We start from the raw sequence: 17,594 nt of genomic DNA, 5'->3' as shown, positions 1-17,594 counted from the left end.
CCACAATATGCACGCTCCTCATGCTCTGCTGCTAGGTTTGTACTTAATCTTTCTCTATTAATCTTTATCTCTCCCTAAAATTGACCAGGTGTAGCAAACCTTTTACCTCTCCTTAGATACACCGGATTCATCTTGGGCCACGAGGCTGCTTCACCATTAAGAAATGTAGAATTTGACTTTATGTTGAAAAGTTGTATGAGGGATTTTCTTTGGCAGGCATTGGTAGTTGGTGGTCCCATAAATATAGACAGATTTACATTTTAGATTCTCTCTTTCTATTCGTTTACATGTAGTTTAGTTTGTCAATATAGTTATGGGTATTGATTCATTCATAGGTATCTTTCTGTTTATAAAAGAACACTTACAAACTGTACATTTTAGATCATAAAGTGTCATGTGTATACCAGTATATGCCGTCTCAATCTGGCTTACTCCCCATGCGTTCTGGATCTCTTTCCTTTAAATTATTGCTAAAGGCAGACAATTAAAAAACAATGCATACAATTAAATTTTTTGATGTAACTATTATTACAATGAAAAATAATTACATAGACATAAGATGTAAAATTGTAATAGATATGCACTAAAAATAGTTATAAAATATTTTAATTTTTATTGTTATGATCATACAATACAAGCACTCCCAATTTTTCATCATGACTGTTCATTATTGATAGTTTCTTGTAGATCATGGAAATTAAGAAGTTGGTTGATGAAGATAAGGTTCAATTGGTAAAAGTGGCAAAAAAAATCTATATACAGAAAACAGTTATTAGAAAACTAATCTCCGTTATTCATTGTTATAGATTACTAAGACATTATCTGTTTAGATTGATTTATATAACTTTCAAGTAAAGGTAGACGATGAGCCAAAATCTTATTTAGGAAGGTATATTTCTTTATTAGGAAGTTTTTAAGATTAATTTATGTTGGAAGTCCTATATCAATTAGTAATAAGGCTAGTTTAGAATAGTACAAATCTTATCTTACAAGTCAGTTTTTTGAGGTTGACTTGGATTTAAAGTTCATCTCTTAACATGGTATTAGGGTTAGGTTTAGAACCTATCCTAGCAAAATTTGTTGTTTGTTGGACATATTGTTTCATCCCTTATTGGGCCGTTATTAGACCATCCATTAATGTCTAGTTCCACTCACAATACGTATATATCTTGATGTGAGGGGGTGTGTTAAAAGTCTTATATTTACTAGTGATAAGGCTAGTTTAGAGTATATAAACGGATACAAATCTCACTTTACCAGATAGTTTTGTGGAATTGAGTTAGGTTTAAAGTTCACTTCTTAATAATTTTATATTAGGAAATTTTAGGTTAAAGATAAGTCAGTGTTGTTAAAAAGAAGTTATGGTGGATTGTGATGGCAGATTTCTAACCAGCAGCCGTGATGTGCCAGGTCTCATGTGGTGCCCATACCAGAAGTAGCTACCATGGCGGAAATGGTGGAAGTATGGGTTAGGGTTGTTTGACCCGATCCAACCCAATCCTTAATTAAAAAAATCCCCTAGACAAACCAAATTGAGGTCCCAAACATTAAACAAAAACTTAAACTGCTTCTGTAATAGGAGGCATTGATAGCCTAGAATATAATTTGGACAGATACTATTCTGTTTTAGGAAGCTTATAGGTTATTATTATATTAATTTTGATTAGGCAGTTATATGTTATGATTGGTATGTCCAAGATAGGGAATCTTGGTTATAGGACAAGTACTAAAGGTTGGATATATTCGGTCTTGGTGCTGGACACGATACCCATTTAGGGTAAGAAACCTCACTTTGTTTCGTCTTGCATGACAAGACCCGTTACCCCTAAATAAAAAGGGTGGATATTAACTGATTCTAGGTTGATAAATAGATATCTATTATATCATTATAACAACACATTGAATCCTTCTAGCTTAGAGTTTTTCAATATCTTTGACTAGAACAATGATGCAACTGCTACAGTGATATAAGGTTGTGCTACAGATTTGTAAAAGGCAACTAAGGCATTAGACTGTTATTCTGTGTTTTAAAGGTGGAAACTCTTTGGTAGGGAAACCCTGTTTTTGTACTCAAAGTGGCCTAAAAACAAGATTATTTATATATCGAGTCAAACACTAGATAGGTTGCTTTGTCTCACTGGACCTCAATGTTGTTCAATAAAAGAACACTATAATATGGTGTTTTTGACCCCTCTGCCATTGGCAACTTGTGAAGTGAGGGCCAGCTACGGTGTTGGCATAGGCTGCATGTTTATGTGGCAGAACATTGGCCTTCGGCCATCTGTCATTGATAGCCTTACTGGACCTACAGTGTTACAGTATTGCATGTGAGTCAGTTACTGGTTGCACCGTTTTGCATATACTGATTATTATTGTGAAATTTCATTCAATGAATATGGAGTCTAAAATAGAAGGTAAATTGATATTTATTCATTCCAAATTTCAAAACATACCCAGGAAATTAGGTAAAAAATAAATTCAAGAGTATGAATGACCACTTTTGTTTCCTTTCTTTTTTGGTGCAGATATTGGAGTTCTAGGCTTGGAACTGAAAGACAAAGGCTTCTAAGTGGTTTCACACGGAAAGATGTTGTCTGTATGTGTCTACTCCTTTATAAGATGCATACTTATGTTATCACCACTTTCAATTTCTTTTCATTATTGTCTCTTTGATAGTGGAATATAGCTGATCAGAGCAATCTGATGTCAAATGCAGATGAGTGATGACAATTGACAACATTTTAATTTATTTGCTTTGAGTGGGAGTCTGAAAAAAAAAACTGTTAGAAATTAGAATATATGAACATATATTATCATATATTTAAATCTGATCAGATTTTATTATACTCTAGGATTAGTTTTCTTATTTTCCTTTATATTTGGATTAGTTTCCATGTTTCCTTGTCTCATGAGGAAGTAGCTTTGGATTAGAAATGCAAGAAAATAAGGAAGCATTACTAGAAATGTGATCAAAAGTACCTAAATCAAGTATTCATGGAGTTTGTCACTCCAAGGTTTGAGAAATGCACACTTTGACAAACTAGATTGGAAGAAAGATTGTGCTTGGCTGCTAGATTTTAACTTTTGATATTGCTGATATTTTCCATTAATAAATTGTGGTTGAACCTCATTAGGTTGAAAGATATTTGTTGTCTTGTGAGGAAAACCATGTGAGGAGAAGCAATTATTTTGAGTGGCCAATTCTTCGACAAAAGAATTATTGAGGACATTTGCATTCACTTTGAGTAACGGAAGGCATATTGAAAGACGAATCCACCAATAATCAAAATTTCAGCAACAGTAGCAAACCAAGAACTACCTACAACCAACAACTTGACTGTCTCTCAAAATGAGCCAACTTGAATTGTCATCATTGGGAGTCGTGGTATTGAGTGATGATTGAGAAGAAATTGAAGTAGATGATTCATCTTGGAAAACTGGTCTAGTCATTTGGGTACTAAAGTGGTAGGTATTAAGAGGTAGTGAGGATGGCTTAAGAGGATTTTGATCAAGATTGGGATTGACAGAAGCACTATTGGGAGTCGTGGTACTGAGTGATGATTGAGAAGAAATTGAAGTAGATGATTCATCTTGGAAAACTGGTCTAGTCATTTGGGTACTAAAGTGGTAGGTATTAAGAGGTAGTGTGGATGGCTTAAGAGGATTTTGATCAAGATTGGGATTGACAGAAGCACCAGGAACAATAGACTCAACTAATGGTATAGGGAGGGCCTGCTGAATGGAATGGACATCTTAAACAGCCGGTGAGAAATAAGAAGCCTGTTCAAAAAATGACATTAGCAAATATGTAGTACTTGGTTTCAAGAGAATAACACAAAAACCCTTTTTGAAGTCTAGAATAGTCCAAGAAGACACATATGATAGCACAAACAAAAAGTTTATCTAACTCTAGAGACAAATGATGAACAAAACATACACAACCAAACACACAAAAAAAAAACATAAAAGAGAGGATCATTTGGAAAAAGAATGGAATAAGAACTTTATTGCTAAGAGAAAAGGACAATATCTTATTAATAAGATAACAAGCAGTTAGGATAGCATTGCCTTAATGGTGGTTCGGTATATTGGCACCAACCAATAGGGTTCTCTGTGTCTATTTTTCCTCTCTGCATAACCATATTGCTAAGGTGTGTAAGGACAAGTAGACTAATGTAAAATGTCTTGTGAACTTAATTGCAGAGAAATTAGAGGAGGAATACTGTTTGGCATTGTCACTGCCTAAACTTTTAATTACTTGACCAAATTGATTTTTGATTTCATTCAAAAGAGATGTAAAGATACATAATAGTTCAGAACAATATTTCATAATATAAATCAAGTACATCTACAATATTCATCAATGAATGTGACAAAATATCTAAAACCAAAAGATGAGATCAAACTTGGTCCCCAAATATGAGAATGGATAATATAAAAAACAAAATTACTTATTGATTTTGACCTTTTAGGAAAATAAGGTCTAACATGTCTACCTGGTTGGCATCACTCACATTCTAATGTTTAAATACTACTATGCTTACTATGCTCAAGGACTATTTTTTTTTTTTTTTAGTTTTGACAAGTGGGGACACAAAACAAAACACATGCAGACTAAATCCAAAATAATATAACCCTTTAGATTCATGTTTGTTTGAAATCCCACGTCGACTAGAGATATGGTGATTTCATAGTATATAACTGGGTATAAATCTCATCTTACACGCTGGATTGGTAGGGTTGAATTAGACTTAAACTTCACTTCTTTACATGATATCAGAGTCATGTGTTAGAGCCTATCTTAGATAAATTTTGTTGTTTGTTAGGTATATTGTTCTATCTACTATCGGCAAATTGAGTTTCAGTCTTGGAAGACACCAATCATGTCATGATCAATTTGTTTGAAAGTGGTAAGCCTATTTGCAAAGTTGTAAAGGCATTGAATATCATTTATAAAAATATTTTGAGTCTTTTTCCTAAAAGAGTTGAGTCTTAAAAGATCTAATACAACCTAGTAATCTGGGTTCCACAAATGGCCACGGTAAGGCACAAAGTTGACAATCAATTTGTTTCATTGTTTAGCTTGCTCAAATTACTTCCATCTTGTTCAAATTGATCATGGTAACTCTTTTTGGGGAGGTTCAACACACATATGTCCACACTGGTAAGATATTGTTCGCTTTGGGTCAAACCCTCACGGATTTACTTTTGGTACCACTCCAAAAGGCCTCTTACCATTGGAGGTATCTAGAACCAGGTTCTTTTGAGGAAAAACTTCTTGTTGTCTTTACCATTACACTCATCGTTGTCGGCGGCGGTGCCATCTACCGCTGATGGCAGTGCCATCGTCTACCACTATCACTATCGAAGTTCAAGTTTTGACCGATCACATGGTTTTGATTGTCACGGCCAAGGAACCATCATGCCATCAACTACGCTTTCGTCGGAACTCCTATGCACTATTAGTGCCTTTTAAAGTTATGGATTTGCTCACTTTTTCGTCGTGCATTATGACATGTCTAGTAGCGTCGAGGTTGCTCGTTATTGTCTTTTAGGTTCATTGTGAGTTGTCGCACGTCTCAGCTCCTCTCAAGCAGCTATTCAAAGCGTCGAGGTTGCTCTTGTGCCTTGATTGGAGAATCTTGGATTTTTTAATATTTCTCTCTCCTATTCATCCATGGCTTCTTCTGTTGCGGTCTCTTTTGACCTCTTTTTTGTCACCATTGCATTTGATCCATCCACATATGTTTTTTTTTTTTCCATGGAAAAGATGGTTTTTGTTAGTTTATTTTTAGCCGTGGTGGGTCTCCAACAATTACCTCTGTATCCATAGTGGCATTCCTCAAGAGCAATTTGAAAGAAGAGATTTACATGGAGCAACCTCCCCTGAGGGGAGTCTTCTGGGTTAGTATTTCGTTTTCTATGTCGTCTTGTAAATTATTAGCAATTTAGTGTCACTCGAGTTCAGAAGTAGATATTCTCACTGAGTCTTTATGGATTATATTAGTAACAAGCTTGGTACATACAATTTGTATGCACTAGCTTGAGGGGGAGTGTTAGATATATTATCTTTATTTTATATTTATCTTTTATCTTTAGTTAGTTTGTTATTATTTCTCATTTGTATTTTGGGCTTAGCCCATGTTTTTTTATTATAAATAGAGGACTCTATGTGTATATTCAAAACAAAGGAGAGTAATTCCATATATAGTTTTTCACTATATTCAACAACAACCTTGGCCTAGGAACTACATTTCAATCGAGGCAGACCACGAGAGATAATTTTTCTCATTGAACTTTTTAGAGGTAATGGTAGGAGTTCCAGAGTAGGAGACAATAGGTCCAGTGGACATTTTAGTCAGAGTTTGAGGAAACCAACAGAGGAAACAAACCAGTTTTTAAGAACAGTAAAATAGGAAACCCTAGGTTTAACTAGGAATCCCTAGAAAACCCTTTAACCATCTCGAAAAAGGACACCCAAGGACCAGAACGACAATGAGGAGGTCTGGCGAGCCTTGACGGGGTGCAACATTGCTCTAGTGAGAGGAAGGTGGTGCGTGGGCTTCACATGCTAAGCAAAAGCGAAGAGGTGTAGTGTGCATGGTGACGTGTGGAGAAAAATCAAGTTTCAGGACTAGCAGGGTTGGATGTTGCTCATGGAGATGGTTCAGATCCAGTGATTCCGGGAGAAAATTGTGACAATGGTTGGCGGCAAATGCAAACAGTGGCAAAAACTGTATTGGAGAAGACTGAGCTAGTAGAGCAAGATCGACTAGCTTTGATACCATCTTGAGAGTAACAAGAGATAGTATATTTTGAGGGCTTGAAACACCACTCTTACGATCTCATTTATATTGGTAGAAATTTGATACAGTGAGAAGATAAAAACCAAAAGACTGAACTAGAAACCTAGGTACAGAACTAGCTACAATATTAGTAGTTCCCAACACAGCTATTTTCTACCCAGTTTTAATACTTATTCTAACAATGAGCATGGAGAGACGGCAACATAGGATGATGATTGATGGCGGTGGACAACTGCAAATTACGAAAGGAAATATGATAGAAAAGGGTTCCAAAGATTGATTATCTCTTTGTTGTTCCTTGTTATTTATAGAAGAATATTACATCTGAAATACCAATAGTGTACAAAGAAAAGGCTATATCTAGGTAATTGATGTTAATAGGCAAAGCAGCTTTAAGGACTGTCTTGTTAATCCATCTGAACAACTTAGATAATCAAGATAAATTATTTTAACACGTAAGAGCATCAAATTCCTAAATACAGAATCTGGATGCAAGTATGTCATCGATGATGTAATTCTTTTCCTAGCTTTCCAAAGATTTTAATGCATGTGCATATCACCTGTTGGATAGTATTTTAGGGAAACTACTTGGAATCCCTTAGACATTGAAATATACAAGGCTGGCCTGGGTAAAAAATAATTCCTGAGGCTTTCAAGACTGATTTTTCCCTAATAATTTTCTTAATTAGGTAATGAATACCAAGTCTGCACTAACTTCATCTAAAAGTTGCTGTCAGAGGTTTGAAATATTAACACATCCTTCCCCCTTGCATTATTATGGAATGTTCTTTATGTTAATCAAGAAAAAAATATTCATGGCTTGCTTACACATGCATCATCCTTTGACAGGTGATGTTTTCTCGGGAGTTGGTCCCTTAGCCATATCTGCTGCGAGGATAGTTAAGCGTGTTTTTGCTAATGACTTAAATCCATATGCAGTTGAGTATCTGGAAAGAAATAGTGTTTTAAATAAACTTGAGAAGAAGATTAAGGTATGATCCATGTTCAATGAGTATTTTCTTTAAGATGTTTTATGGACTTTTGCACGTGAAGAGATAATAATGAAAAAAAGTATGTTGGAATTGGAATCCAAATTTGGATTTGCTATTTCTTGGTTCATTCATGTTAAAAGCACAGCAACTTATTCTTTTCTTCAACATTTTTGGACTTCTGTAGATTGTTTAAGTATAAAACTGTTGTGAATTATCTTAGAGTGTGAAGCTAAGAAGAATGGACACAAAAGACACGAAAACAATAAAATTATAAAATGTCCTATTAGGATTTGAAATACTGCATCGTGTATGTTACCAGTGTCTTTGGGCACCACTCCTTTCTTGAATTGATCATGATTCATAGGATGTGAGTGACTAATGATTAAAAAGGACGAGCTGATTATTTTAGTGTTTTTCTTGAATTGATGGAAAAACCCTGACCGAAGTTGGATTTGAATCTGCATGTTACAGCACTACTTCTCTTGATGAATTTTCTGCCCACTAATGTCATTTGTTTGTTTCTCCAGGTTTTCAACATGGACGGAAGAAGGTTCATTAAGTCTCTTTATGCCAGTGATGTTTCTCAGTCCATCACGCAAGTGGTTATGAACTTGCCAAGTGAAGCTGCAGAATTTCTAGGTTGCCTCTCTTCACAAGACCACTATTTCTTTATTGTACAATATTTTTTGTGCGCTGTCCAATTTTGATCCATCCCACACTTGTCTTCTGAATGGTACTCTTAAATACGTGGAACTTCTCTTAATTTTCTTCCAGCAATGGTTGACAGTTTTGGAGGGTAGGGTGAATCGGGGCAAACTGTTTTTCCTTACTGTCTGGACTATGTTTGAAGTAGTTCTGAGTAGAGTGAGGGTTGCAATGGTCTTGTTCACTCCTCGTTGCTGCATACGTACATAAATATATTCCTTTATTGAGGGAATAGTTGGAAACTGAAAAAAGCAGTATGTATCGATAAGTTAAAGCCTTGCCCAAAAGAATGTGAAGTTGTATATGATCTCGATTTAACTACAGATCTTGAGTCAAAATATTCCTTATGATGGAGACAGTAAAAGCATCACCACTCGTACCAATAATCCTACTCTCGTCTTAATTTTTTGGTCATAAGATAATCTTACTCTATAAAACTAATGGGGGTTAAAGTAATAGCATTAGCCCTTATGCGAACGAGGTACTCCCTCTTTCTTCTTGTCTTGAAAATCTCACCATATAATTGCTTAATTAATGGCTTGGTCATTGATGTGCTGTTTGTCTATCTGTTAGTGGAGAATTAGTTTGTCTCTGAATGAGATTAGTCACTAGAGTTGTCTTATGAAGTGAACACGTGGACTGATTCGGTACTCGGTCTGCTACAATATTTTTAGTTGCTTTCTGTAGGAGTAAACAACTATAATATCTATATTTAATTTCTGAATATACTTGGCTTCCTCTGCAGATGCATTTCGGGGAATATACAAAAATAGACCCAAGGATGGGGAATATACTTTTCCAATGATCCATGTTTATGGATTCTCCAAAGCGCGAGATCCAGAATTTGATTTTCACGAGGTTGGTTGCTGATATTGTGTATATTTATGTAAGGTCTTTGATTGGACATCGCTAATCACTTTAATTTTTTACTTTGCTTTTGGGCTAGTGTTATATCTTGAACCTTATTCTAAAGACATCTTAATAAACCTCTTCGGGTGCAGAGAATAAGAATTGCGCTGGTAGAAGTAGCAGTCAACGTAGACGTGCGACGGGTACGACTTGTTGCTCCTGGAAAATGGATGCTGTGCGCATCATTTATTCTCCCTAAAAGTGTAGCATTTGCTAATACCACAGTTGATACCTGAACAGTATTTGATTCATTGGACGAAGTAAATTTTGTTCCGTTGCACTAGTCGTCTAAGTTGATATTGTATATATTGGTAACATGAGGTGTTTACTTATTTGTTTTTCCAACCTCTAGGTCTTTAGCATTACTAATTAGTGGATATAAAAGAAAAAAATAACAGGTCCTTTAATATTGAATTGTAAGAGCTGCAACCGGCTTGTTCCGAGTTTAGTTTAAATTGCTTTTATCCTATTGAAATAGGACAAATTGTTATACTATATATGATTATTTCATATTATTAATGCTATCTCGGCATATAACCATTCAAACATGCAAATTCTTTTAATTGTAAATATTCCTCAATTTTTACGAACAACACAAAGGGAAAGGAACGTTTATTGTACAATTATCGAATGGACCTACTACTAGTGCGACCCAGTGCCCTGTACCTCTGGAAGAATGAAGACACTGCAGAGTCTCAACAACCAATCTCAGCAAAAATAACATGTTATTAAATTTGAATTTCAAGACCAAAATATCTTAAACTAAATCTGATTTTGAAGTTTCACAGCATGGGAAGATCCTTTCATGTCATTTATAGTGGCTCTTGAATTTGCTCCCAGAAGCTTCTTGTACAGCTGACGCTTATCTTGTTCATGCACAGCTAACGGGGTCCACTGCATCTCTATTCTCTCTCATCTTGGGTGTGGCCCCATGCTTCTTGACATGTCTCCTCTCAGACCTCAATTGAAGTACAGGTTGGTACTCATTTAGTTTTATTTATGATTTATGAAATGCTTTGTCATTTTGCTCGGTGATTATAAACTAACGAGACTGTTTGTATAGTATATTGTTTCATAAATTGAGGAAGACAATAAACAAATTTTTTATATTCATTTAATATTATTTTTTTTAGTTTTTTTTTATAAAAATACACAATTTTATTTTATTTTTGTACTGTATAATATAAAAGTGTGTCATCTTGTTATTACTAATGTCTAATTGAGAAAAACAAAATGATATTTGGACGAGTGAGTTACTATTTGGTGACAAAGGTTCTCTCTGTGAATGAGCTAGACTTAACTTTATTGTTGTTAGACAATCCCCGACCCCCAATAGGACCTGCGTGTGTACATGATGGAACTTTATGATGTACATGTACGTATGTATATACGTATATGATCTGTAAAACTGTGATAGGTCGCAGGTGGAGGACAGCTGAGGGATCTGTGGGTGTGGGTTTTATTTACTGGTAGTCTGGGGCATCTGCCAGACACATTGCTTTTATGTCTGGGCCTTTTGTTTTATAATTGTTTTGCTTTAGGCAGGTCCAGCACAACTACCAGGTGACAGTGACATTTTCATGCATCCAAAAAAACACGCCCTTTCTGTTCTACAATGAATGCTCTCTCAAGCACTCACTCAATTTTTTGATCCTGTGATCCCTGGATGGTCCGGATAACACTAGCCGGCCGGCCCAGGCAGCACAAATGCTATTCTACGATCCTGTTCCTTTCATAAAAATCTTGTGTGATACATGTACTATATATATCCAACCCTATGTATTATGTTTGTACTCCCTGTCCACTATGCGGTTGGTTGTGCGAAGGAGAAAAGTGTCCATTGCGATGGTAGGTGAGGGTAGAATGGTAAAATGGGAGGATGAAAGCAGAGCAAATCTCAGTTCAGATTGAGATCTAAATAATGATCTCCGTGGGGTGGTCCTTCCCTTGTGATTGTCTTATTGGTATGGATATGTGAGGGAAATGGGAATCGGAGTTGTAGGGGAGGGATCTCTTGCAATTTTGTACTAAAATGGATTGGTCCTTCACAAGTTGCATAAAGCCAGAACCAACAGTTACTCTAACTGCTCCATTCCTTTATGGTAATCTCTACAAACAAACAATCTGTATTAGTTGCTTACCTCCTCCACTTCTCTCCCTCTCCCTCGTTAAACCACCCCCTTTTGTAGCTAAAAAACAACAAGGGGAAGCCTCATTTCAGATGCTGGATTCCTCTATATTTATGAAATAAAGTATGGTTATATCTCTAGACCACAGTCATAAGACCACTTCATGGCAACTCCCTCCTCTTTTCATCCTTATTCACAAACACAAGCTTTATTTGTCGAGCCACACTGGACAGATTAACCACCACACCCGCCCATATTGGTTTCATCATTAATTTTCAAATTTTAGGTGATCATTATATTAGTATAGTATTGGTTCGATGTTCATTAATTCAATTATAGTTGAACTAATTGAATCATTTGTCAAGTGATAAATAAATAAAAAATTAGTGGTGTTTCTAGTCCTATATTTTTAATAATGAATATTTAATTGATGTTTTGTTTACATAACTTATACGAAAAAACTTTAAATTTCAACTCTTACACATGCGTTAAAATAACATGTTTATCATTTTTAGAATTCTAACACATGCATATCATTGTCGTTAACATTGATAGACGGAATTGTTAAAATGTTATGCGATATTTCTATCGCATGTATAACAGTAAACAATTTCTTTCAACAACAAAGAGTGTAGCTTCTTATCAGAAATTTTATAACAATTTTACAAAAAAATTTAGTAATTTAAAAGCAGCGCCATCAACCAAGATAGTAAACTTAAACCAAAATTTTAACTCAAGTATGTGAAGACTTGTAATTTTTTCCTATGCAAAAATCGTGAAATGAGGACAACTGCAGGGTAATTTGTATTAAGTGATTATTATACATGCATAATAAATTCATTACATATAAAACTTTATGTATCTCATAATGTTTTGAATAAAAGAAAACTATAGAAACACTTTTTCCAGTATCGATTCAAAATACATCCGTTGCTTCCAGATTTATGATAACATTGACCAAGTTTTGATAGATATCACTGACTTTTGACTGAATTTTGACTAAATTGCTTTAGTTATTCAGACTAACAACTTATCTAATTTTCCTGCTAGTTTGACTAATTGGTCCCGTCTAAACTTTTCCATCTATATTATAATCACATATACTTATATATCAAACACCCTTCGAAAATTTAGATATCATAGCTTGGTAGTTAAAAAATGAACCGTTCATGGATGTTTATTTTGTTTTTAATAATAGTTGTATGAAGTGGTCCAAGTTAGAAAATGCAAATCAGGGCCCCACCACAGCATCAAGAAGAGAGAGTGATCCCAAACAAACAAATGTCAATGATTTTTCTTTTCCATGCAAATGAAGGGCACAATCTGCTTTCCAGGAACCCAAGAATCCACCTATGTCTGCTCAATCCCAGCAATGCCCCCTCTCTCTCTCTTTCTCTATCTCTCTCTCTCACACGTGCCAATTCTCTCTCCTCTTCTCTCAGCCGCCTATATTCTGTACCCACCAGCTCTCCACGTGGCATGGGACCACACCTCCTAGTGGGCCCTACTGCATAAATAAACAGCGTTTCTCTCTTAGACCACCTTCTAATGTATGTACATCAGATAAAAAAATCTTGGGTTGGTCACGCGGTTTGGGTTTTATGTCCCAAACACAGATACACACTCCTCCAAACCAATTCTTAGTTAAGATTTGCAATACTGGTTTGGTCTCATAGGATTTGCGTGTTGGTCTTTCACTTTTGCGAATATCTTGTAGAATACCCCACAACATTGTTGGCGTGCATGTCAAATTTAATTGCCATATACTGTAGATACTACTTAGTTAGTTAGCTATAGTACACTACTCCAATTCAATTTCCTTTAAGTAACAATTGTTGCCGAGTCTCCTTGCATAATCATAAGGAATAAATAAATTAAAAATAATTAATAATGTGCACTCCATTTTGAAGATATTAAAGAAAACCACAAAGGAGAGTATAAGCCTTCCTATTATTTTGAATTCAGTAACTTAATTAATTTGTTTAAGGTTGAGTTGCAAAATATACTCTAACTTTTAGTTGCAATGCATTAATTGATGAGGAACATTAGATATTGACTGGTTTAGGATTAGGCGGTGATGAAATGATGGTGAAAAATTTTATCCTCAAAGAATGACAGTGAATAATGAAACATTTTAATTGCGACCCACTATTTCAATCAACATATCACGTGATTTGGCTTTCATAACTAAGTTGTGGGTGATGGAAAACACCCATATTGATCCAATAGTAAAATTCCAACAAAAGAAAATACTAGCACAAAAAATTCTGAGGTAGTTAAGTGTGGATATAAGTGGAAGTTGCAACATAGGATAAGTTATATAAATTTCATGGCAGTGATACATATAAAGCTCTTAAACAACTAAACAAACAACTAAAATAACACTGAATCATTGATTGTTTTACATGATAAGGATTGCAACTGAGGCTACGAAAAATACCAGATTGCATGGAACAAACAATCACAGAATCATACTTAAAATATAGGTAAAACTAAGAGGTAAGACTTGCTTTTATTGGTCTGAATCACATGAACAATGCTGGGACTGACTAAATAAAATAATCAAAAGAAAGAAACAAACTAATCAAATAACTAAAAGGGGATAATACTTTAATCTACAAATATGTCTTCATAGTCATATAGTAGTTTGGCTTTAATCTTAAATATACAATTAATAACAAGTTTAGTTGCTTTATAAGGGTTTTAAACAAAGTAAGAAGTACATGAGATCCTTGATCATTTAAGAAGTATTACATATTGAAGTCTATATATATTGATATAACTAACGACATGCATATTTTGAATAGAACATTCTTTTGAGTAGGAGTATTTCTCCATGTAAGTAATCAACAATAGAAGATCATATTAACTATATCTTGAAATCACAGGGAATTGCATAGGCTTTGCGTGGAAACTGTGTAGGGAGAGAAATTTTCCCACATTAGAAGGCACCACATGGGTTCAACTTTTTCTCATTTCCAAATATGAGAATAGAAAGGCCATCATTACAAGCCTATTCCATAGGCAGATTCTCATAATTCATGATCAAATCTTACTCCATATGATTGCCAAAAGACCGTTTTCTAAATGCATTACCACTTAGACCCGTAGAAACTCATAATAACATGAGCACCGTGATGATGTGCCCAAAATCCTTACTTAATTAAGACAAAAGCAGAAAAAAGAAAAGCAAAAAGAGATTGTTATCTGGAAGAAGCAGAAACATTTAGCAAAAACACAAAGCAAAAACAAAACCAAATACAAGACCCAAAAGCAAAACACACACACGCGCATAACCATAGTCCTTTCACCATTTCACACAGGCAGTTTCTGCTTTGTTTTCACTGAACTCTCTCTCTTTGTTTTTCTCTCTCTCTCTCTATATATATATATATATCGCACCTCCTTAAAGCCTAAAGCATTTATCAAACACATTCTCTCTTCTGTTGCATTGAGTTTTCTGTTTTCTTCAAACAGTTACCATGGCTTCTGAGCACAACATGTTCCATGATGAAGAAGGAAAGGATGAAGCTGGAAGAAGCAGAAGCAGGAGTAGAAGGACAAATGGGAAGGGTCCAAAGAAGCCACCCCAGAGAGGTTTGGGTGTGGCTCAGTTAGAAAGGTTGAGGATTCAAGAGTCTTGGAAGAAGATGAGTGAAGGGTCTTCTGGAGTACTACCACCAGTAACTACCCTCCATGATCATCATCATCATCAACAACAACTTTTTCAGCGCCACCCATCACCAAACCTTGGCTTTCAGTTTCAGTGCCCTCAACAACATGTGATCAGTGGAAACAGCACTATTGGTGGGAGCTGGATAGTTCCTAACAGGGTTGTTGGCAATGGTTCCTATGGATCTGGTCCTCCACTTTTGGTTGGAACCCCTCTCGAGACCTCGAAAGAGCTCTCTTCAATTCCAAATCTCCATTCTCAACCTGAATGTTTTGATTTTTGCCTCAAGGTATGCATCGCTCCCTTCAACACCATGGCATGTGTATGAATAAATAAATTATATGTTAGGTCATTAATTTGGATGTCAACCAATCATGATTCTCATTAAGGGCTTGTGATTAAATTTATTTTTGTTTAATTTCTGTTGAATGTTGATGATAATCCTAGTGTTGAATATTTTTATGTTCATTGTTTATTGAGCCTTTTTGTGTGTGTATGTGTATTGCTGTATTTGTCTCAGAAAACACGATTCAATGAAGACAATGAAAAGGGATCAAATGCAAGGAGGGAGAGGACTTTAGAGATATGGCCCAATGGCCATGATTTTCGAGGATTTATGCCCCAATCTTCTGTCTCAAGCCTTGTTGGGGAAACCGGTGATTTCTATGACAAACTGGCCAGGCATGATTCTGCTAGTGTTTATGCTTGTGCAACTCCAAATGATGAGGTAGATTCAAATCTATTGATTTATTTTATAATGGATGTTGCTACATGTTTAATGTAACATTATTCTTTAGTGTAGCTAATATTTTAGAAAACTGTGTACAATTTGAAATTAAGATTGTTTATTAAATGGGCTTATAAATTGGTTGGTTTTTTGTTGTGTTAGAGTGTAGAGGTTGTTGCGGTTCACAGGAGGGGAAACTCAGCGAGTGGCAGGGTTTTCATGGAATATGAGTTTTTCCCAGGAAAAGATGGCAGAGGCACTACTCCCAAGGAGCTGGAATTGCCCACAATAGGTTCAGTTGCTGTAGGTGGTGGTGAAGCTTCTTCTATCACTGCTGCAGCCTATGGAGATTCTGCTTCTAATTATATTGATTTGTCTCTGAAGCTCTCACGCTAGAAGCAGATGTAGTGATCCCCTTTTTGGTGTTTGCTCAAGTACAGCTTTTATGTTTATTTCCTTTTGTTGTTAAACTAATACCAAGCTGAGCAATTCCATGCATGTCCTCCTTAGGAAAATCCCTTCTATGACTCTATCCTACACAAGATTATGTCATTTAATATTTTCCCATTTCTTTTCTTTACTTTGATCCCTACTCATAACTAATGTTCGGTATATATATATATATATATATATATATATATATATATATATATATATATATATATATATATTCACATGATATTATTGTGTTGTAAGAAAAGAGAAGTCTTCACAATAGTTTTTCATGTAGGACAAAATGCTCTAAACAAAAAACAAACAGAAATAACATCATGGATTGATCAACTTTCTATCGGGGTTAGGCAAAGTTTTCTCTTTGTTCTGGACTCTAAACCCTAGCAACTGTTCCACATGATACAACACTTTTGCAGGCATCTCTTTATTTTATTATATGTTACAAGGGGTTTCTGTTTTAAAGTTAATTTACATCTTTTATGTGCTGAAACACATGACTGGCATCTCTGTCTTGCCGTTTATGGGAGTTAAGTAGTGCCTTCAGAGAATGCTCCAAAAAACATGAAAAGGGTTCATCAGAATGGATGCAACTGCCAAGGACCAACCCTACACTGGCATTCTCATCTGGAACCTACAAAAGCAGGAAAATGAATCAAAAAATGAAACGAAAATACATAGAAAAAAAAGTGAAAACAATGCAAGAAGTTATACCTGAGCATAATCACCTTTTGTTTCTTTTTCCATAGTAGTAGGAGTGGCTGCTACTGGTGAGTACTGAGTAGTGAGTAATATATACTGTATGCCTCACCAGGCTATGGCTATGTTTTTGAAGCCATGCTGAGGACAAGTCTGCGATGGGTATAAATATGTTCAGGCAATAAGGCAAGAGAGTGTCAGTAAGTAAGGATGTGGAAGCTTTTTCCACCTCTTTTTCATAGGGTGCCTTTATCATCTTGTCCTTCTTACGCTCACTTTTTTTCCTTTTGTTTTCTCTCTAGCTTGCTATTGTACATTTGGCAATGCTTCTCACTGTTCATCTCTTCCTCTCAACAACACACATACTCATGATCTCTCCCCTATACATTCAGTTGTTGCATTGTGTTCATGTATAGATAATCTATCCTTTAAGCATGTCATCAAAGGTTTAATTAATTTCTGCCATACATGAAAAGAAAAAATGAGATCAACTTAGGGCGTCTT

At 35.4% G+C, this 17,594-nt stretch overlaps 2 protein-coding genes across 6 annotated transcripts in view; both read left to right on the top strand.

Moving 5' to 3' along the window:
* Nucleotides 1-15,120, top strand: part of LOC106780308 (tRNA (guanine(37)-N1)-methyltransferase 1) — a 19,450-nt gene extending 4,330 nt beyond the window's left edge. Inside the window, exons 5-11 of one of the 5 annotated variants that reach the window (XM_022776955.1) lie at nt 2,526-2,596; nt 7,656-7,798; nt 8,326-8,437; nt 9,249-9,361; nt 9,505-9,555; nt 10,294-10,387; nt 15,019-15,120. In XM_022776955.1, the coding sequence (XP_022632676.1) occupies nt 2,526-2,596; nt 7,656-7,798; nt 8,326-8,437; nt 9,249-9,361; nt 9,505-9,555; nt 10,294-10,380 (577 nt within the window). In that variant the 3' untranslated portion in view covers nt 10,381-10,387; nt 15,019-15,120. Of the gene's footprint in view, nt 1-2,525; nt 2,597-7,655; nt 7,799-8,325; nt 8,438-9,248; nt 9,390-9,504; nt 9,961-10,293; nt 10,388-10,953; nt 11,682-15,018 lie in introns of those variants that run through there. The other 4 variants (XM_022776954.1, XM_022776953.1, XM_014668585.2 and 1 more) reach the window with 4 other exon arrangements.
* Nucleotides 15,024-16,337, top strand: LOC111240906 (protein SPOROCYTELESS). The gene is made up of 3 exons (XM_022776950.1): nt 15,024-15,503; nt 15,735-15,941; nt 16,104-16,337. Exons 1-3 carry the CDS (start codon nt 15,024-15,026, stop codon nt 16,335-16,337), a joined length of 921 nt encoding a protein of 306 aa, XP_022632671.1.
* Nucleotides 16,338-17,594: the final 1,257 nt, after the last annotated feature.

The sequence above is a fragment of the Vigna radiata genome, unplaced genomic scaffold (genome assembly GCF_000741045.1).
Source record: "Vigna radiata var. radiata cultivar VC1973A unplaced genomic scaffold, Vradiata_ver6 scaffold_170, whole genome shotgun sequence".
NCBI lineage: Eukaryota > Viridiplantae > Streptophyta > Magnoliopsida > Fabales > Fabaceae > Vigna > Vigna radiata.
The sequence above is the reverse complement of the archived record's forward strand: the minus strand, read 5'-3'. Positions and strand labels throughout refer to the sequence as shown.

Coding starts and splice junctions, on each gene's coding strand:
- LOC111240906 (XM_022776950.1), top strand. CDS start 15,024: ATGGCTTCTGAGCACAACATGTTCCATGATGAAGAAGGAAAGGATGAA. Junction 15,504..15,734: donor GTTTTGATTTTTGCCTCAAG/GTATGCATCGCT, acceptor TATTTGTCTCAG/AAAACACGATTCAATGAAGA. Junction 15,942..16,103: donor GTGCAACTCCAAATGATGAG/GTAGATTCAAAT, acceptor TTGTTGTGTTAG/AGTGTAGAGGTTGTTGCGGT.